Source organism: Hetaerina americana, unplaced genomic scaffold, assembly GCF_022747635.1.
Source record: "Hetaerina americana unplaced genomic scaffold, ioHetAmer1.1.p SCAF_7, whole genome shotgun sequence".
Taxonomy (NCBI): domain Eukaryota; kingdom Metazoa; phylum Arthropoda; class Insecta; order Odonata; family Calopterygidae; genus Hetaerina; species Hetaerina americana.
Window position 1 is genome coordinate 54,402,512 of NW_027287316.1, and position 16,005 is coordinate 54,418,516.

The 16,005-nt window shown below is 42.7% G+C and overlaps 1 protein-coding gene across 1 annotated transcript in view; it reads right to left on the bottom strand.

The window, feature by feature from the left end:
* Positions 1 to 15,765, bottom strand: part of LOC139696379 (uncharacterized) — a 102,051-nt gene extending 86,286 nt beyond the window's left edge. The window contains exon 1 of the mRNA XM_071595127.1: positions 14,922 to 15,765. Coding sequence (XP_071451228.1) covers positions 14,922 to 15,174 — 253 coding nt within the window. The 5' untranslated portion in view covers positions 15,175 to 15,765. The remainder of the gene's footprint in view (positions 1 to 14,921) is intronic.
* Between the last annotated feature and the right edge of the window lie 240 nt (positions 15,766 to 16,005).

Genomic DNA, 16,005 nt, shown 5'->3' on the forward strand with positions numbered 1-16,005 from the left:
AGGCCAACAGATCACATATTATCAAATTATTTTCCTGCTAACGAGGCAGACAAGATAAACCAAAAGTGCATTCATTTGTGGATAGATAAAAATTTTCCCAAAAACTATCTAATGGGGCGAGTGGTATCTTAGCAACCGCGTCGATTCCAGGATGTAAGCTTTCCAAAATAACCGGTTCAGCATTTGAGACAACCAAAACGGCGTCTTTGGTCGTCGCTGCCTACGACATCGCATTGATTTATTTACTGATTTAAAAGGCGAATGGGCATGCAAGCCGTAAGCCGGGTGACAAAGTACAAGAAAAAAGGTCATCAGCAAAACAGAGTATAATAAATGAAATAACATTCATGAGTCAAGGAAGTTGGCATGCATTCATGAATGACAACCGGGGAATTAATTTTGTTCGAAGTATGTTAAGCATTTACTCCTAAATGATTTCAGGCTTATAGGATAAAGTTCACCAGGAAACAGCTTTCAACCGTCTATTTATAAATGAAAATCGGGTTGATATTTTGTGATCTTATTTCTTTATCACCCTTTTTTAATTGCAACATTGCCAACCTTAGTGGAGCGTTGCCTCGCAGTACTTAGTGCTATTTCAAACGGGTGGAGAAATGCATTATAGGGGTTCCTCAACGCGACCCCGCACCAATTACAACCCGAATTTATATCTCGTAGCTGATAAATAGAAGAGAAGCACCCATTAATCAACAACGATCTCAAAATAGAACCGAGTGCAATTGGATTTTTCAACTGTGGAAAAAATTAAATATTAATTCCGCTGTTCACCTCAAATTAAAGAATGTCTATTTTGAGTTTGGAGGATTTGGTCGAAAATTACAACATACCTTGCATTTCGACCGTATGGGTTAATTTATAAACCTCCTTCAGAGCATTGGTATTAACGTTTCCTGGCAATTGTAAAGAAGATTTATAAATAAACGGACGGGTCGGTAGATAGGAGAGTGTGCTATGTTTAGTAACCAAATCATCAAATCACAAAATCAATGGAAACACGGAAATACATGTTTGAAGATTTGAGTGTATTTTCGCATGTTCACTCAATGATACAAATTTTGAAAAGAGAAATTCTTTGATGGCGTGGCCTCAAACTGGAAATGTAAAATTCATCGATTCTTGGAGAGACAGGACTGGACAATTGAAACAATTAATACAAACCAACCAGAAATGCCATTAGATAATCGATTTTATCGCCGACCACGACAAATGATAAAGACCGGTATCAGAAATTTGCGACAAAATGCGACCTACATCCCAAATCTCACCGTTTTCCTTCGAACTATTTACGTCGGAGTATCGGCCATCTGCAAAAAAATCGGGCACAAGGATAATACTGCAATGGGATGAAATGTCGACACGTTTCTCACACAAAACGGGACAACGTTAATGGGACTAGGGAGCCAGGGAAAAATAACGTTACGTTGAATGGCCGCTCCTCCCACTTTTGTTTCGGGGTGGCTGAACCAACCGAGAGGGCGGGAAGGAAGGAGGCCCATAACTCAGCCCCGCATGCCCGGTCGCTGCCTGCAGCCGCGTGGAACGTGAACGGTCTCCACCCACCGTCGGCGGTGCCTCGTCCATAGGTCTTATGAGTTCGACGGAGCGCGGACACCAATGGCAATCCGCCAAGACTTCCGGCCAAAGAACAAGAGTAATCAATGGGCATTACCGCGATCGACAGTCGTAACGCGTTGCTAAACAGCGGCGAATCCTTTCTCGGTTGGCGAAACCCTCCACAAAACAATCTTCATGAAAACTGAAGGCAATATTAGACGAGCCTATCAGACCGTTGAAGTAACGATCACCTTTCTTCGTACTGGAGTACCCAAGTACGCATTTACTGCCCTTATTGGCAATGGTGTCGTCCTTTTAGCGAAACATGAATTATAAAGGTTAACGAAAGTGCTCCTAATTTTCTTAAATCCTCCCCACTCATGCTGTTAACTTGAAAGAATACTTAAGAAAAACGTAACCATTTAGAGGATCAAAATTTTGACCATGTGGAATTTAAGAGTTTAACTTCGTTCTCTTTTTGTTCTAGGCACAAAATTAAGACATGTGACAACCCAAGTAGAATTTAAATTTACAGGACCATTAATATAACTGAAATAATTACCCCCTAGACATTTGTGGTCACATTAATAGTTTAACCGTTTCTTGGGAAACGCTGTAATAATCACCTAATGTCAGAATATTTTAACATTTATATTTTAACTGTTAGCATAAATGGAAATAATCGTTACGTGAATCCTTCGCCACTTTAAAAAGATTGGGAAATGGTATTTTCAGAAATTATTTTAATGAGTTTGTGGCAACATCAACGATCTAAACTATGGATTGATATTTTCTACTTTCTAGTTGCTCCAAATGTGTTTCTTCTCTAGTCTCCCTCTTTTACTTGATGTCATGAATGTGGTTGTGTCTTATTTTATTACATCAACTAAGGGAAGTCCACAAGGCACCTTTGAATTCCGAAGATTTTGGTACATTGAGAACGTGCTCCCTTTTCATGCTCGCCACCATATTTTTGTTACTCTGTGTACGAATGCTAAGTGCATCGAGGGCACATACATCTCGTCCCAGCGGGTGCCAGATCTTCCCCGAGTGATGGTTCGTAGTGGCGGTTAAATCAGTATTCTCGCTTTCGTTCAACCATGCCTGGAGCGGAGAGCAAAAACGACGACTCTCGACTCACCGTCTTTTCCATCGCGGCACCACCCTCCCCCCTTCTGGGTTCCTGACTCCGGTGAGATGGGACACGCTAGTTGACAGCTGGTGTTACAAAACAAATAATATGCGGTTTTCGTGAAAGAGAAAGGCGAGATTAAATATTAAAACAGGAGTTTGTAAACTAGAGTAGGCGAAACAGATTAACTATCTCGGAAGTGTTCTGGAACAAAATGGTCTAAATAGTAGGGACATTAGGCTAAAAAGCTTTCTCGTGGAGGAGAGATTTGATGTTATGGACGTTGAGTAAGGATGTTCAGAAAAGGCACGTCAAAACTTGAAATAGAGCGCGGCTTTGTACAGCGCAGAAACATTGTCATTGAAGCAGGACAATGGGCTTAGAATGGAGGTTTTTGAAATGTGGGTGTGGATAAGGAGTGGATAAGGTAAAGTGGACAGAAAGGAAAATAAAGGAAGATATACTAAGCAGGGTGGAAGGGGGAGGAGTAATGTAGAGAGAAATGGTGGGAGAAAGTAAAGGAGGCAGAAAGATGGATTTAGAGCACATCGATCAGGCAATTGTATGTTGAAGACTGATAAAGGGGAGAATATTAGACAAGCGAAGAAGGGGAAGGAATGGGATAGGCATGCTGGCTGGAATGATGGGAGGAAGGAAGTTTTTGGAATTGAAGAGGGGTTTAGTGAAACGGATGGGATGTCAGGTAGTTTTTTTTATATAGGCAAAAGAATTGTCGAAATACCGTTAGGTAGCTTTTGTCCATCTGAAACCTACCTGAGGCGGCAGCTTACCGATGATATACAGGTATATAGTATACCTGTATATACCTGTATATACGAGTAGATTGAGTAAGAAGGTTGTTGAACAAACACCGGAAATTGAAAGCTATTGGTTTTTATTTGGCATTTATTCTTGAAGGGGCCACCCACCAAGTACAAGATACATAAATTATAAATGGACGTAGAAATCAGGCGGTATGGGCGAACATACAAAACATAGACACACAGAAAAGGACACTCACATTAACAGATCGTAACCCATTTGTGAGTTCTTTCTGTGTCTGTTCTGAGTGATAGCCTGTGCTATCTAATTTATATACTTCTCTCCTGATTTTTTCCAACGTTATGTGATATTACGCTGTATGAGTGTGCATTTTCAATCACGCCGTGTGAATGTGTAAATGTAGATCTCCTATTTTCGGATCCCTGATGAAGATTGCCCGAAGACGCGATCGCAGGACTTGTATGAAGATGAGGCCATGACCTTGAACTACTCACCTTATCACTATCAAAGAAATAGCCAACATCTGCGATAGCAACATAGAGATTCAGTAGCAGTTACAGCAACTCTCGCAATCGATAAAACTCATGCAGGCCATCAGTGAGATGCACCCTCAATCCGCTGTCCCCCATACACCATATTGGGAGGATCTAGCACCTACGTCAGCATCCAGAATCGAACATCCGAACGAGCATGAGTTACTACAATTATTATTGTCACTCATATTTCATAATGTCTAACCTGAGTTTAAAGCGTGTGATATCCATGAATTAGATCTAATCTTAGTAATGGCCGCAGAATCCCTGACCTACCAGAATCGGTCAAGAAACTACTCCACAACTGTGGTAGGGTATTATTGGCAGTATCAACCTAGAGGTGGACCGAAGGAATCAGGATAGCCCTAGACGTACCCAGAAAGTTACTGTAATTATCCCAGTGATTCCAACTCTAACTCCCGGCCCCACCCCGGTCCCCGACAAGGAGGCCGAGAAAGGGACCATAGTCATTAATACTGCCATTCTTCTAGAACGTGATTACTTGCCCGAGGAAGAGCAGAACCTCCGCTGAACCACCTCATCAGATTCCCAATGATGCTTTCAGGATCCCGGCGTCCGGCGACGAAAGTAACAAAAGTGATACCGGTATCGATAGCGACCAGCAAGAGGACCCCCAGGATAGCGATGAAATCTGCTAGCGCCCAGACCCCGACATCAGTTTCGACATTAACTCGAGTGAACGAACGCATCTCGCGAGTTGGTGCCTTATATTCCCGGTCCCATAACGGCTCCGTCCAACACCAGGACCCCATTTTTTTTGTGTGTTTCTCTGCGTTCATATATATATATATATATATATATATATATATATATATATATATATATATATATATATATATATATATATATATATATATATATATATCATCTACCAAACCGACCTTCGGGTTGATTGCTGTGTTTATGGTTTGTATATATTTTTGGTCATTAAGGGAGATGAAACTAAATAAGGCCGTGGGGGTGGATAAAATTCCCGCGGGACTATTGAAATGTTTAGGAAAATGTGGGAGGAAGAGGCTATATGGATTGATTCGTAGTATCTATGAGGAAGGAATCTGGAATAATTACTTAGGGGATGATCAGTTTGGGTTTAGGAAGGGAAGAGGTACGCGTGATGCCATCGTAGTAATGAGATTATTAATAGAGAGGAATATAAAACACAACCAGGAGGTATTTGCCTGTTTCGTAGATTTCGAAAAAGCGTTTGATAGGGTGAATTGGGAAAAACTAATGAGTATATTGCAGAAAATAGGAATAGATTGGAGGGAAAGGAGGCTAATCCGCAACCTGTACATGTCTCAGACGGCTCAGGTGCGGGTGGAGAACGGGAAGTCAGGATGGGCAGTGTTAGGAAGAGGTGTAAGGTAGGGTTGTCCATTATCACCGTTGCTGTTCAACCTGTATGCAGAGAAAATGATTAAAGAGGCATGGGAAGAACTGGAAGTGGGAATGAAACTGGGCGGGCAATTCGTAAAATCAGTTAGCTTTGCTGATGACCAAGCTTTAGTTTGTCAGTCAGCCAAGGGGTTGCAAGCATTGCTGAGTGAATTGGAAATTCAGTGCGACAGGTATGGGATGAGAATCAATATTAATAAAACAAAGGTTATGCGATTTTCTAGAAAGAAAAAGGCTAAGCTAAACATTAAAATAGGAGGGTAAAAACTAGAGCAGGTAGAACAGTTTACGTATCTCGGTAGTGTTTTGGACCAACACGGTCAAAGTAGTATAGACATAAGGAGCAGAATTGCGCTAGGTAAAGAGGCTTTCACAAGGAGGAGGGAGTTGATGACACGAACGTTGAGTAAGGATATTAAGAAAAGACTCGTTAAAACTTTGATATGGAGCGTAGCTATGTACGGCGCGGAAACGTGGTCATTGAAACAGGAGGATAGACATAGACTGGAGGCTTTTGAAATGTGGGTGTGGAGAAGAATGGAGAAGGTGAAATGGACAGAGTAATCCTATGGAGACAGGAATGGATGAAGGGCGTATTGATCGGTAGTGGGATGTTGGAGACTGTGATAGAGGGGAGAATGTTGGGCAAACGAGGAAAGGGAAGGAACAGGATAGGGATGTTGGACGGGATGAAGGGAGGAAGAAAGTACTCAGAGATGAAGAGGGACCTGATTTAGAGTAGGATACTTGATTTTGTATTTTGTTAGGAGTAACAAAATATGTATTTAATAGCTGTGCCCATTCAAAAACCTACCTTAACCGGTAGATTACCTAATAATATTAATTATATATATATATATATATATATATATATATATATATATATATATCCCTCCCCGGACTACAACCTTGACGTGGTGGAAGGGCTTGTGCGTTCCGATGACCCCTAGAGCTGTGCTGGCGGGAGTAATAATTATTGCTCCTGGTAGGGTCACCCATGCCAGATAGGTCGAAGGTTAGGAGCCAGACGAAAGGTAGTCCACGCAGCGTCTGTTCCTCAGTGAGGCGGCTACAATGGCGTCTGACCCCAGTGGGGCGGCCAGTAAGTGATGGTGTCACGTTAAAAACACTATTGAGGAAGGCAACGGGAAACCACCTCAATTATCATTCCCAAGAACAATGTGATGGACAATAGAGATATTTTGAGTCCTGGCAACCACGGGGCTCGGCCCAATCGGCCGTGTGTCGTGCCCGGCAGCGAAGGAGGCAAGGCTTCCGCGGTCGTCATCCCACGAAACCCTTGCAAGGGAAAACCAGCAGCAGCAGGACAGAAGACGCATGAGAAGAAGACCAAATTAGTTAGAATAGGAACGTGGAATGTTAGGACAATGATGAGGACGGGGAAATTGGAGAATGTTAAGCGAGAGATGGAAAGGGGAAATATAGATATTTTAGGTCTATGCGAGGTGAGATGGAAAGATAGCGGGGATTACTGGAGTGATAAGTATAGAATAATATACAGCGGTGGGGACGAGAGCCAACGAGGGGTCGCCATAGTATTAAATGAAGAGGTAGGAAGAAGCGTAGTCAACATAGAGCAGGTAACGGATAGAATACTACTAGTGGAGATAAAAGCAGAACCGACGAACTTAGTTATTATTCAGGTATACATGCCACCGAGCAACCATAAGGAAGAAGAGGTCGATAGGATATACGATCAGTTAGAGGACATGATTGCATGTGTTCCTGCAGGGAAACATTTGATAGTGATGGGGGATTGGAATGCGACAGTAGGCGAAGAAAGAGATGGTGATGAGGTGGGGGACTACGGTTTAGGCACGAGGAATGACCGCGGGGAGAAAGCAGTTGAGTTCTGCAGGAGACAGGGGTTAGTCATCACCAACACTTGGTTCAGACACCACAAAAGACGCAGGTATACATGGAAAATGCCAGGTGACTCAGAAAGGTATCAGCTAGATTATATCCTGGTTAGACACAGGTTTAGGAACAGTGTGATAAATTCCCACAGCTTCCCGGGAGCGGATGCGGACTCAGACCACAATTTAGTTGTTATGAAATGTAGCGTACGTTTTAAAAAGATAAGGCAGGGGCGGCGAGTTAGAAGATGGAATGTAGAAGCATTAAATGGGTTGAAAAGAAAGGAATACAAACAGGCGATAGAGAAAATCATGGAGGACGGTAAAGAGCTAAGTACTATTGAAGAAAAATGGGAATGTATCAAAAAAGGGTTGTCTAAAGCGGCAAAAGACACTATTGGAACCGTTAACGCTAAAAGGACTCGTAAACCATTGATCACGGATGAGATGATTACAAAAATGGATGAGCGGCGAAAATGGAAGAATATAAATACAGAATTAGGCAAAATGAAGTACAAAGAATTGAACAATAAATTGAGGCGGGCAACAAATAAAGCAAAGGAAGCATGGTGGAAGACGCAGTGCGAGAATATGGAAAGTCTGCAGAGGAAGGGGGAAATCGGTGCGCTTTACAGCATAGTTAAATCTTTATCGGGAAGTAAGAAAGGGAGATCAACGGTAGCAGTTAGAGATAAGGCCGGTAAGGTAATAGTTGACGCAGGAAAGATCCAAGAGAGATGGAAGGAATATGTAGAAGACCTGTATAGTAAAGAGCTTAGACCAACAAAGTTAGACATTGAAAAGGAACATGACGTAGAGGAAGATAGCTTAGGTCCAGGCATACTAGACAATGAGATAGAAAGGGCATTAAGGGAGATGAAACTAAATAAGGCCGTGGGGGTAGATAACATTCCCGTGGAACTTTTGAAATGCTTGGGAAAATGTGGGAGGAAGAGGCTATATGGGCTGATCCGTAGTATTTATGAGGAGGGAATCTGGCCGGAAGACTTTGTGAGAGCAGTTTTAGTTCCGATTCCGAAAAAGGTAAAGGCCACGTCATGTGAGGACTATAGGACAATTAGTTTGATATCCCACGCAGCTAAGGTTGTTCTCAGGATCATAAACAAAAGGATAGAGAGTAGGGCAAATGATTACTTAGGGGATGATCAGTTTGGGTTTAGGAAGGGGAGAGGTACGCGTGATGCCATTGAAGTAATGAGATTATTGATCGAGAGGAATATAGAACACAACCAGGAGGTATTTGCCTGTTTCGTAGATTTCGAAAAAGCGTTTGATAGAGTAAATTGGGAAAAACTAATGAGTATATTGCAGAAAATAGGAATAGATTGGAGGGAAAGGAGGCTAATCCGCAATCTGTACATGTCTCAGACTGCCCAGGTGAGGGTGGGAAACGGGGAGTCAGGATGGGCAGTGTTAGGAAGGGGTGTGAGGCAGGGTTGCCCATTATCACCGTTGCTGTTCAACCTGTATGCAGAGGAAATGATCAAAGAGGCATGGGAAGAACTCGAGGTAGGAATGAAAGTGGGCGGGGAAGTCGTAAAATCAGTTAGGTTTGCTGATGACCAGGCTTTAGTTTGTCAGTCAGCCAAGGGGCTGCAAGCATTGCTTAGTGAATTGGAAATTCAGTGCGACAGGTATGGGATGAGAATCAATATTAATAAAACAAAGGTTATGCGATTTTCTAGAAAGAAAAAGGCCAAGCTTAACATTAAAATAGGAGGGCAAAAGCTAGAGCAGGTAGAACAGTTTACGTATCTCGGTAGTGTTTTGGACCAACACGGTCAAAGTAGTAGGGACGTAAGGAGAAGAATTGCGCTAGGCAAAGAGGCTTTCACAAGGAGGAGGGAGTTGATGACAGGGACTTTGAGTAAGGATGTTAAGAAAAGACTCGTAAAAACTTTGATATGGAGCGTAGCTATGTACGGAGCGGAAACGTGGTCGTTGAAGCAGGAGGATAGACGTAGATTGGAGGCTTTTGAAATGTGGGTGTGGAGAAGAATGGAGAAGGTGAAATGGACAGAGAAGAAAACAAATGAGGAAGTACTTGGTATGGTGGGCGAAGAGAGGGGTTAGTTGGGAGCAATCCTATGGAGGCAGGAAAAGTGGATGAAGGGGGTGTTGACCGGCAGTGGGATGTTGAAGACTGTGATAGAGGGTAGAATGTTGGGCAAAAGAGGCAAGGGAAGGAACAGGATAGGGTTGTTGGACGGGATGAAGGGAGGAAGGAAGTACTCAGAGTTGAAGAGGGACCTGATATAGAGTAGGATGATTGATTTTGTGTTTTGTTAGGAGTAATAAAATATTTGTTTGGTAGTTGTGTCAGTCCAAAAACCTACCTTAACCGGTAGATTACTTAAAAAAAAAAATATAGCATTGGCGCATATCTGGGTGGCCCAATCATTCAAACCGCCCGGGCTGAACCAAGCCCACTGAATGCATCAATTGGCTGCCTACATATCCCCCCCACCCCCTTGTTCATTTCCTATTGGTCCCTTTACCTCTCCTTCCCCCACCTCTCCCCCGCACATCCTCTCCGCTCTTCCCCGAGAACGCCATTCTGAAGACGACAGCCGTGCTGTCGAAACGTAAAATAACAAATTGTGAGTGTCCTTTCTTTGTGTCTCTATATTCTAAAAATCTACATCTGTGTTTTATATATATATATATATATATATATCGATCATACGGAAACACTCACAAGAGCAGTATAATAATGGGCCGACACAATAGAACACAAATAAAATAGTAACATTTAAAAGGACACTCACGCGGTAAAATGTTTGAGCTTTCGGCCTTCTTCAAGTAAGACTTGTTATATATATATATATATATATATATATATATATATATATATATATATATATATATATATATATAAAATATATATTATTTATATATATATATATATATAAACGAAGGGCAGGTCCTCTCATCTCAACTCTGTGATGAGTACGTATATGCCGCTTGCACGCTTCAATCATGAATATGATTACACGTCTTAATCCTCTCTTGTCCGAATATTCGAACACACGAAAACAGCGACGAGTTGCATTCGGGTTTCGCGCCCCGGAGGTATTTCACGGCGGGGGAGGACAAAGTGAGGGGGAGCTTCCAATCGCTCTTCGTTCAAGGGGAGAAAAGTTCTTCGCCAAATCGCTTTCGGTTCTCCGTATTTAGCGTGCAAAGGTCAGCCTCGAATGGAGAGGGAGCAAACGCTCTAATTATCCCCACCTACACGCCGCGTTCTCCACCCATCATATGGAGGGCGCCGGAAAACCGTGGTCGCGTACCACCACCTCGTTGCGAAGAATCGAAGAAAAAATGAACGCTCTTCTCGCCCAGATTACGCGCAATCACGCTCAATATACCGCGGAGGCAAGGGCATGTCCGGCGCATTGCTCATGATTCCCTTGAGGTAGCCGTGGGTAATTTTTACGGAGAGAGGAAGGAGATCGACGTTCAAGATTCTCGTGCGTAGACGTGGAGTAAGGAGATAAAAATGTCAAGCGATGTGATTCGAATCCTTGATTTGTTTGTTTCCGAAAGCTGGCCTTAAAGGATCAACTTATTGAAGGCTTCCGAGAAGAATGGGGAGAAGAAGCTGTCTATAGACGATGAATAAATGAGAAATGTTGGGTGAAATTTGAGCGATTTATTGAAACCTTAACATGGAGTCTATTTTTACATAGATGTGAATCTTAAAGACCATAATGACAAGATAGAAAAGAAGGTTTGGCGAAATGTAAATATTTTTACTCAGAAAAGAACGATGAAAATGAACTGCATTGACTGATGAACAAATCAAGGAGTAAAATTTGTTGTCTCCGGGGTAACTTTATGGAATTTAGTCGATAATTTTATTTCACTTCAAAAAATCAAGAAGTACCCAAAAGCTTTGGTGAGGGCAAAAGGCTATGTGGACAAAAAAACAGGGAAACTTAGACTTATATGGTGGCACGAAAGCTGACTGAAGAGAATAACTGAAGTAATCGTAGAAGAGAGGAATTGCAGTGGAAGGATGAACTACGAGAAAAGTGATGTAAAATGCAAGTAACTTTGAGATAGTGATGGGGCTGGAAAGGAAGAAGATAATTTGGAGAGAGCTGATACAAAATAATTCTTGGTTTGATAATTATTGCCGATGATGAGGCGGAGTTAATAATGAAGCTAGCGAGAGGCGTAAGGCAATCATGAAGCGAATTAAATGAACTCATGTAGGCACGCAGGGGTGCATACATATACCGACGGATCGATTACCGACATGCGTTGAGCCTCGGAGCGCGTTCAGTCTGGTATTTCGGCATTATCTCTTCGAACGAAATCTCTTCAATGCGTACACCTAATCGTTATCGCCGGAGCTTTCCCCTTCTCTTTGCTTTCCGCTTGCCCCTCCTGCCTTCCACTTGCCCCTCCACTGTTGCGGAAAGGAAATTATTAGGTTGGCGTTGAAGAGAGGAGGGAAATATTTGTAAATTCTGCACGACACCAAAGAGTTAAGATAATTTTAGGAGCCGGTAAAAGAAATAGTCTAGGGCTACAAGGGTTAAAATTGTGAACCAATGATGTAGAAATCCACGGCAATGTATTTACAGTGGTTTTTACAGGTAATAAAAACCTGGAACTACGTAAACGGTAGGGAACCGAACTAGATAAAATTGTATGAAACCTAAAGCAATACCTAATTTATTTAAGCCGTGAGAACGATTAGATTTCAAGTAATCTAATGGTTGGCATAGTTCCGCGATGTCTGGTAATAGAAGAATGATTAGTACGTAATACATATTCGTTTCCTGGGCCGAATCAAATCCTCAACCTTTTGTTTTGAGCACAGAATTTTCGAACAAATGCACCGGATTATTTTGCCTTCATTAGTTTTCAATCCGGATGTTAAAGTGCCAATTGCATCAATAGTAATATTTGTGCCATAAAATGTAGCTGCATGAAGGTTAACCGGCAGATAGTTTCTGTTCAGTCTCTAGTCAGTGCATGAGCATTGCATGAATCCACGACTCATAAATTGTATCGTGAACCTGTAAATGTGAGGCAAGAAGTTTTTACAGGTAATGCGAACAGCGGAGTGGTTACCACCAAAAACTCACTAAATATTTTCCGTAGAGTTTGCCCTTCGACTACTTACCTGTCACATTTGCTCGTGGGGGGGGGGGTGCCATTAAAAGTCCTTGCACAGATTTCTTAATTTTAAATTAAATTAAATAAATTGTAAGCTAAATAATAGCTTTTAAGTCACGGCCTTCGACTGCTCTCTACTTTCTTGCTGTGGAAGCACACGACTCTTGGAGTCTGAAATGAATGGTAATCGCTGAGTCGTCTCGCCTTTAAACCACGAGCACGTTACGGTGGAATGGAAGAGATTTCTAAACCATAAGATTTTTGCGGGTTATTGAAGAAAAAGATGGTAGGGTCACGCTATTTTTTCTACTCCAAGGTTATGCTACAGCATTTAGTGATTGCGAAACACGCCGCGATGAGTTACACTTGTCGTTAGGCTTCTTAACGGGTGGGTAAATAAATGCAAATAATCGAGGACTCTCTGGAAACCACGACGGTGCCAGCTCCTTTGCGGCTGCACCATAAAATGGAAATATGCCAATGAAATATCCAATTATTTATAACATGTATAATGACTATTCTTTCAGTAATTCTGTGGTCATATATCTTCGCACTTGCCTCGGCTTGAGCAAACGCCTGTCGTGAGGCTCACCTAGCTCAAGATGCTCAAAACTTGACGACATGGTAAACGATTTTAATGTTATAAAGTGTTGATAAAATTAGTAAGTAAGATATCGATATTACTGGAAATGGAGTACGAATTAGCCTGAGAGATTTAATGCATGCTGCAATACTCCTGGTCACAGCCAAGAAGGCTTTAAGTGTCGTAATGACGTTAAAGGAAGGATTTGCATACCCACGCATGAAAAGCAAAGTGGATCTACTATCTCATACATCGCAATGATCAAATTAATTATGGATCGACAATATTTCTCAAAGAATATTCTCCGTGAAAATGTGGATGAGGGCGTCGAATCATCCGTCAAGTGGAACGACCGCTACTAAAGGGCGAACCAAACTACTCGTAGAACCGCAACCGTTATCGGTCATTTTTATCCGCGTTTTCGGGTCAGGACATGGATTCGAGGAATTCCACGTCCATCACCGTCGGCAGGCTAACACTTCTCAATATTTCCAGAAAATTTCAATGCACATTATTTTTTTTTCGCTAAAATATGAAAAAGAAGGATCTTTTCTCCCCCAAAGAAATCGCTATAATAGAGTGAAAGTTTCATCATTCGTTCACACCAAACCACAGAGTCATGAATAAAATTTTCGAGGATTCGAATTCATGAAAATGTTCACACATGATAAGTGCTGATACCTGCTACCTTCGGACATAATGAAGTCAAGAGAATTTTGGCTTCAATACTTAGCTTAAGCACTAGAGAATTTTGGTTAGCCGCGAGGTCATGTGCACTGTTAAAATGGGCAAAACGGCTCAGTTTATATCACAACATTGAATACCTCCATTAGTCAACACCAAATCAATGCCTAAGAACCCATTCTCCACAGGACAAAAAAACCTTTAAATTTTGGATTAGTTGGTTAGCTCTTAGTCGATACTAGTTTTTTGACCCAATGTATGATAGAATAAAAAAACAAATGACGTGGTGAGTGTAGGTACATTCGAGATTTTCAGGGGAAAGACGTGATACATTGTAAAGTTAGAAAATAGAGCCAATATCGACTCGATGTTTTTATCATTTCCAATTTATTTTATGTCGTAATTTAGAAAAAGTTGGTAACAAAATATTAAAAGAACTATATGTGACATAGAGACTTGATAACCTGGCAATAAAATAAAATTTTAATGTAAAAATTTGCACCGAAAAAACACTAATACCCGAGGTTCGTCAACCTCGAGTCATCATCTCCTGGTGCCGCACTCGTTTACGAGGACTTGATTCCTGAAACATGTTGGTAAGTATGGGTAAACCGGTTACAAAAACGTTTTGATCTACTTTTTGTTAATTTAGTATGTTTTCCGGCACCGCTGCATTCATTTGCGTTCGGGGATTATCCTGAAAATTGCAACTGTTAGTTACAGCCGGATTCAGCTGGTGTTGAAGGCAGATTTAATATACACAAAGTGGTTGAAAACTTATAAAAATGGAAGCACGTTTGACATTTAGTGGAGGTGATGTAGCATTACACGTTAACCTTCCCATATACGTCCCTGATGTGCCACAATCACGATGCAAACTCATCGGGTAAATAGTCAACTCCTCAAAAGGGGAAACGACAGCATCGAGATGGAGGGAAATTTTTACGAATGGTACGAGCAACGCCGCTGGGCAGTTTGCACGCAAATATTATTGAATAGGCATTAGTCGTGATCAATTGGGAGTCGCTTCTTGGTAAATTGGGGGTTCTAGCGAGGGTATGGATTACAACGTTCGTTAGGAAGAGCCCTGTTGCTATATGACTCCAGAAGATACTCATCCACCATTATTTTTTTTATGTAAACACACGAAAATTTTCAGGGGAAAAAAGCGATTCACATGGATGTACCTTTGCCGTCGAATGCGGCGGTGTCGGCCTCTTGATCTGCGGTCGATCCACCATCGTTCTCCTTATCCTCTTCGCACGCTGTGACCGCGTTCACGCCTTCGGCACTCGGGATTTTCCTCGCTCGAAGGACACATTCCCTCACTGATGGGTGCCTTTGGATTGCACTCTGCCACGCCTCCTCCCTGCAGCCGCCTCCATCCTCACTGACAGCGACGTCCTCCTCGCCGGGAACCACACGCTCGGCGCACGGCATCTTTCACCTGCCCCGTCCTCGTGTGAGCAAATGTCTCCCTCCGAAAGCTCGGTGTCTGGATAAGTGTTTTTCTCTGGCCGTGGAAAGGAAGTAAAAGTTTTTTGTCAATGGCTCCGTTTTGAGTTGATAATGAACCTACCAAGAAGAGAACGACCACTTCCACTACGTAGGCGCCTGAAATGATTTTCGGCTCGCGAAGATATCAACGACAGATGGAATTTCACAATTCGGATTCACGAAAGAAAAATAGTCTGGAGATATCAACGCCCGAATTGAACTATTCTCTCCTCGCACCAGGAAAAAAGGCTGCAGGTGCCGATAGTGTCCTTCGAGGTGGATTTTCTCACTCACCAGAAAAGGGGGAAAAAGCGGTCAAAAGTTTAACGAGTTAGGGACGATGGCACACCGTCTTAGGGCCCGGACTCTCCTAGATTCACGGATAGGAAGGAGGGAGGGAAGTTTTTTGAGGGTCTCTCGCAGGGGTTCAGCGATTGCCGCCAGTCCACTCCTGTGCCTGCGCCGTCAAAGTTCCGTGCGGGATCGCTTGTTCGTTCTTGCCCACAACGTCCGCCTTCCGTCTCTCATGCGGCCGAATCTTCGGAAGACTGGCTGGCTGCGGGTGAAAGTGAAACATCTATGCCGGCGCTGAGGCGGCGGCGGAGGGGCGGGTCGCAAGATCGCAACCCCCACCCCAGACCTCTTCCCCTCCCGTACCCCCTCGCCATCTTTCCCGGTCTCCTCTCCCTCGAGTCTCGCCGTGTGTACACACACTTCATTCGTCGGCGGGGCGCCGCGGGAAAAGCAGGCGTTGTGAAATTGAGGAGGTGGCTT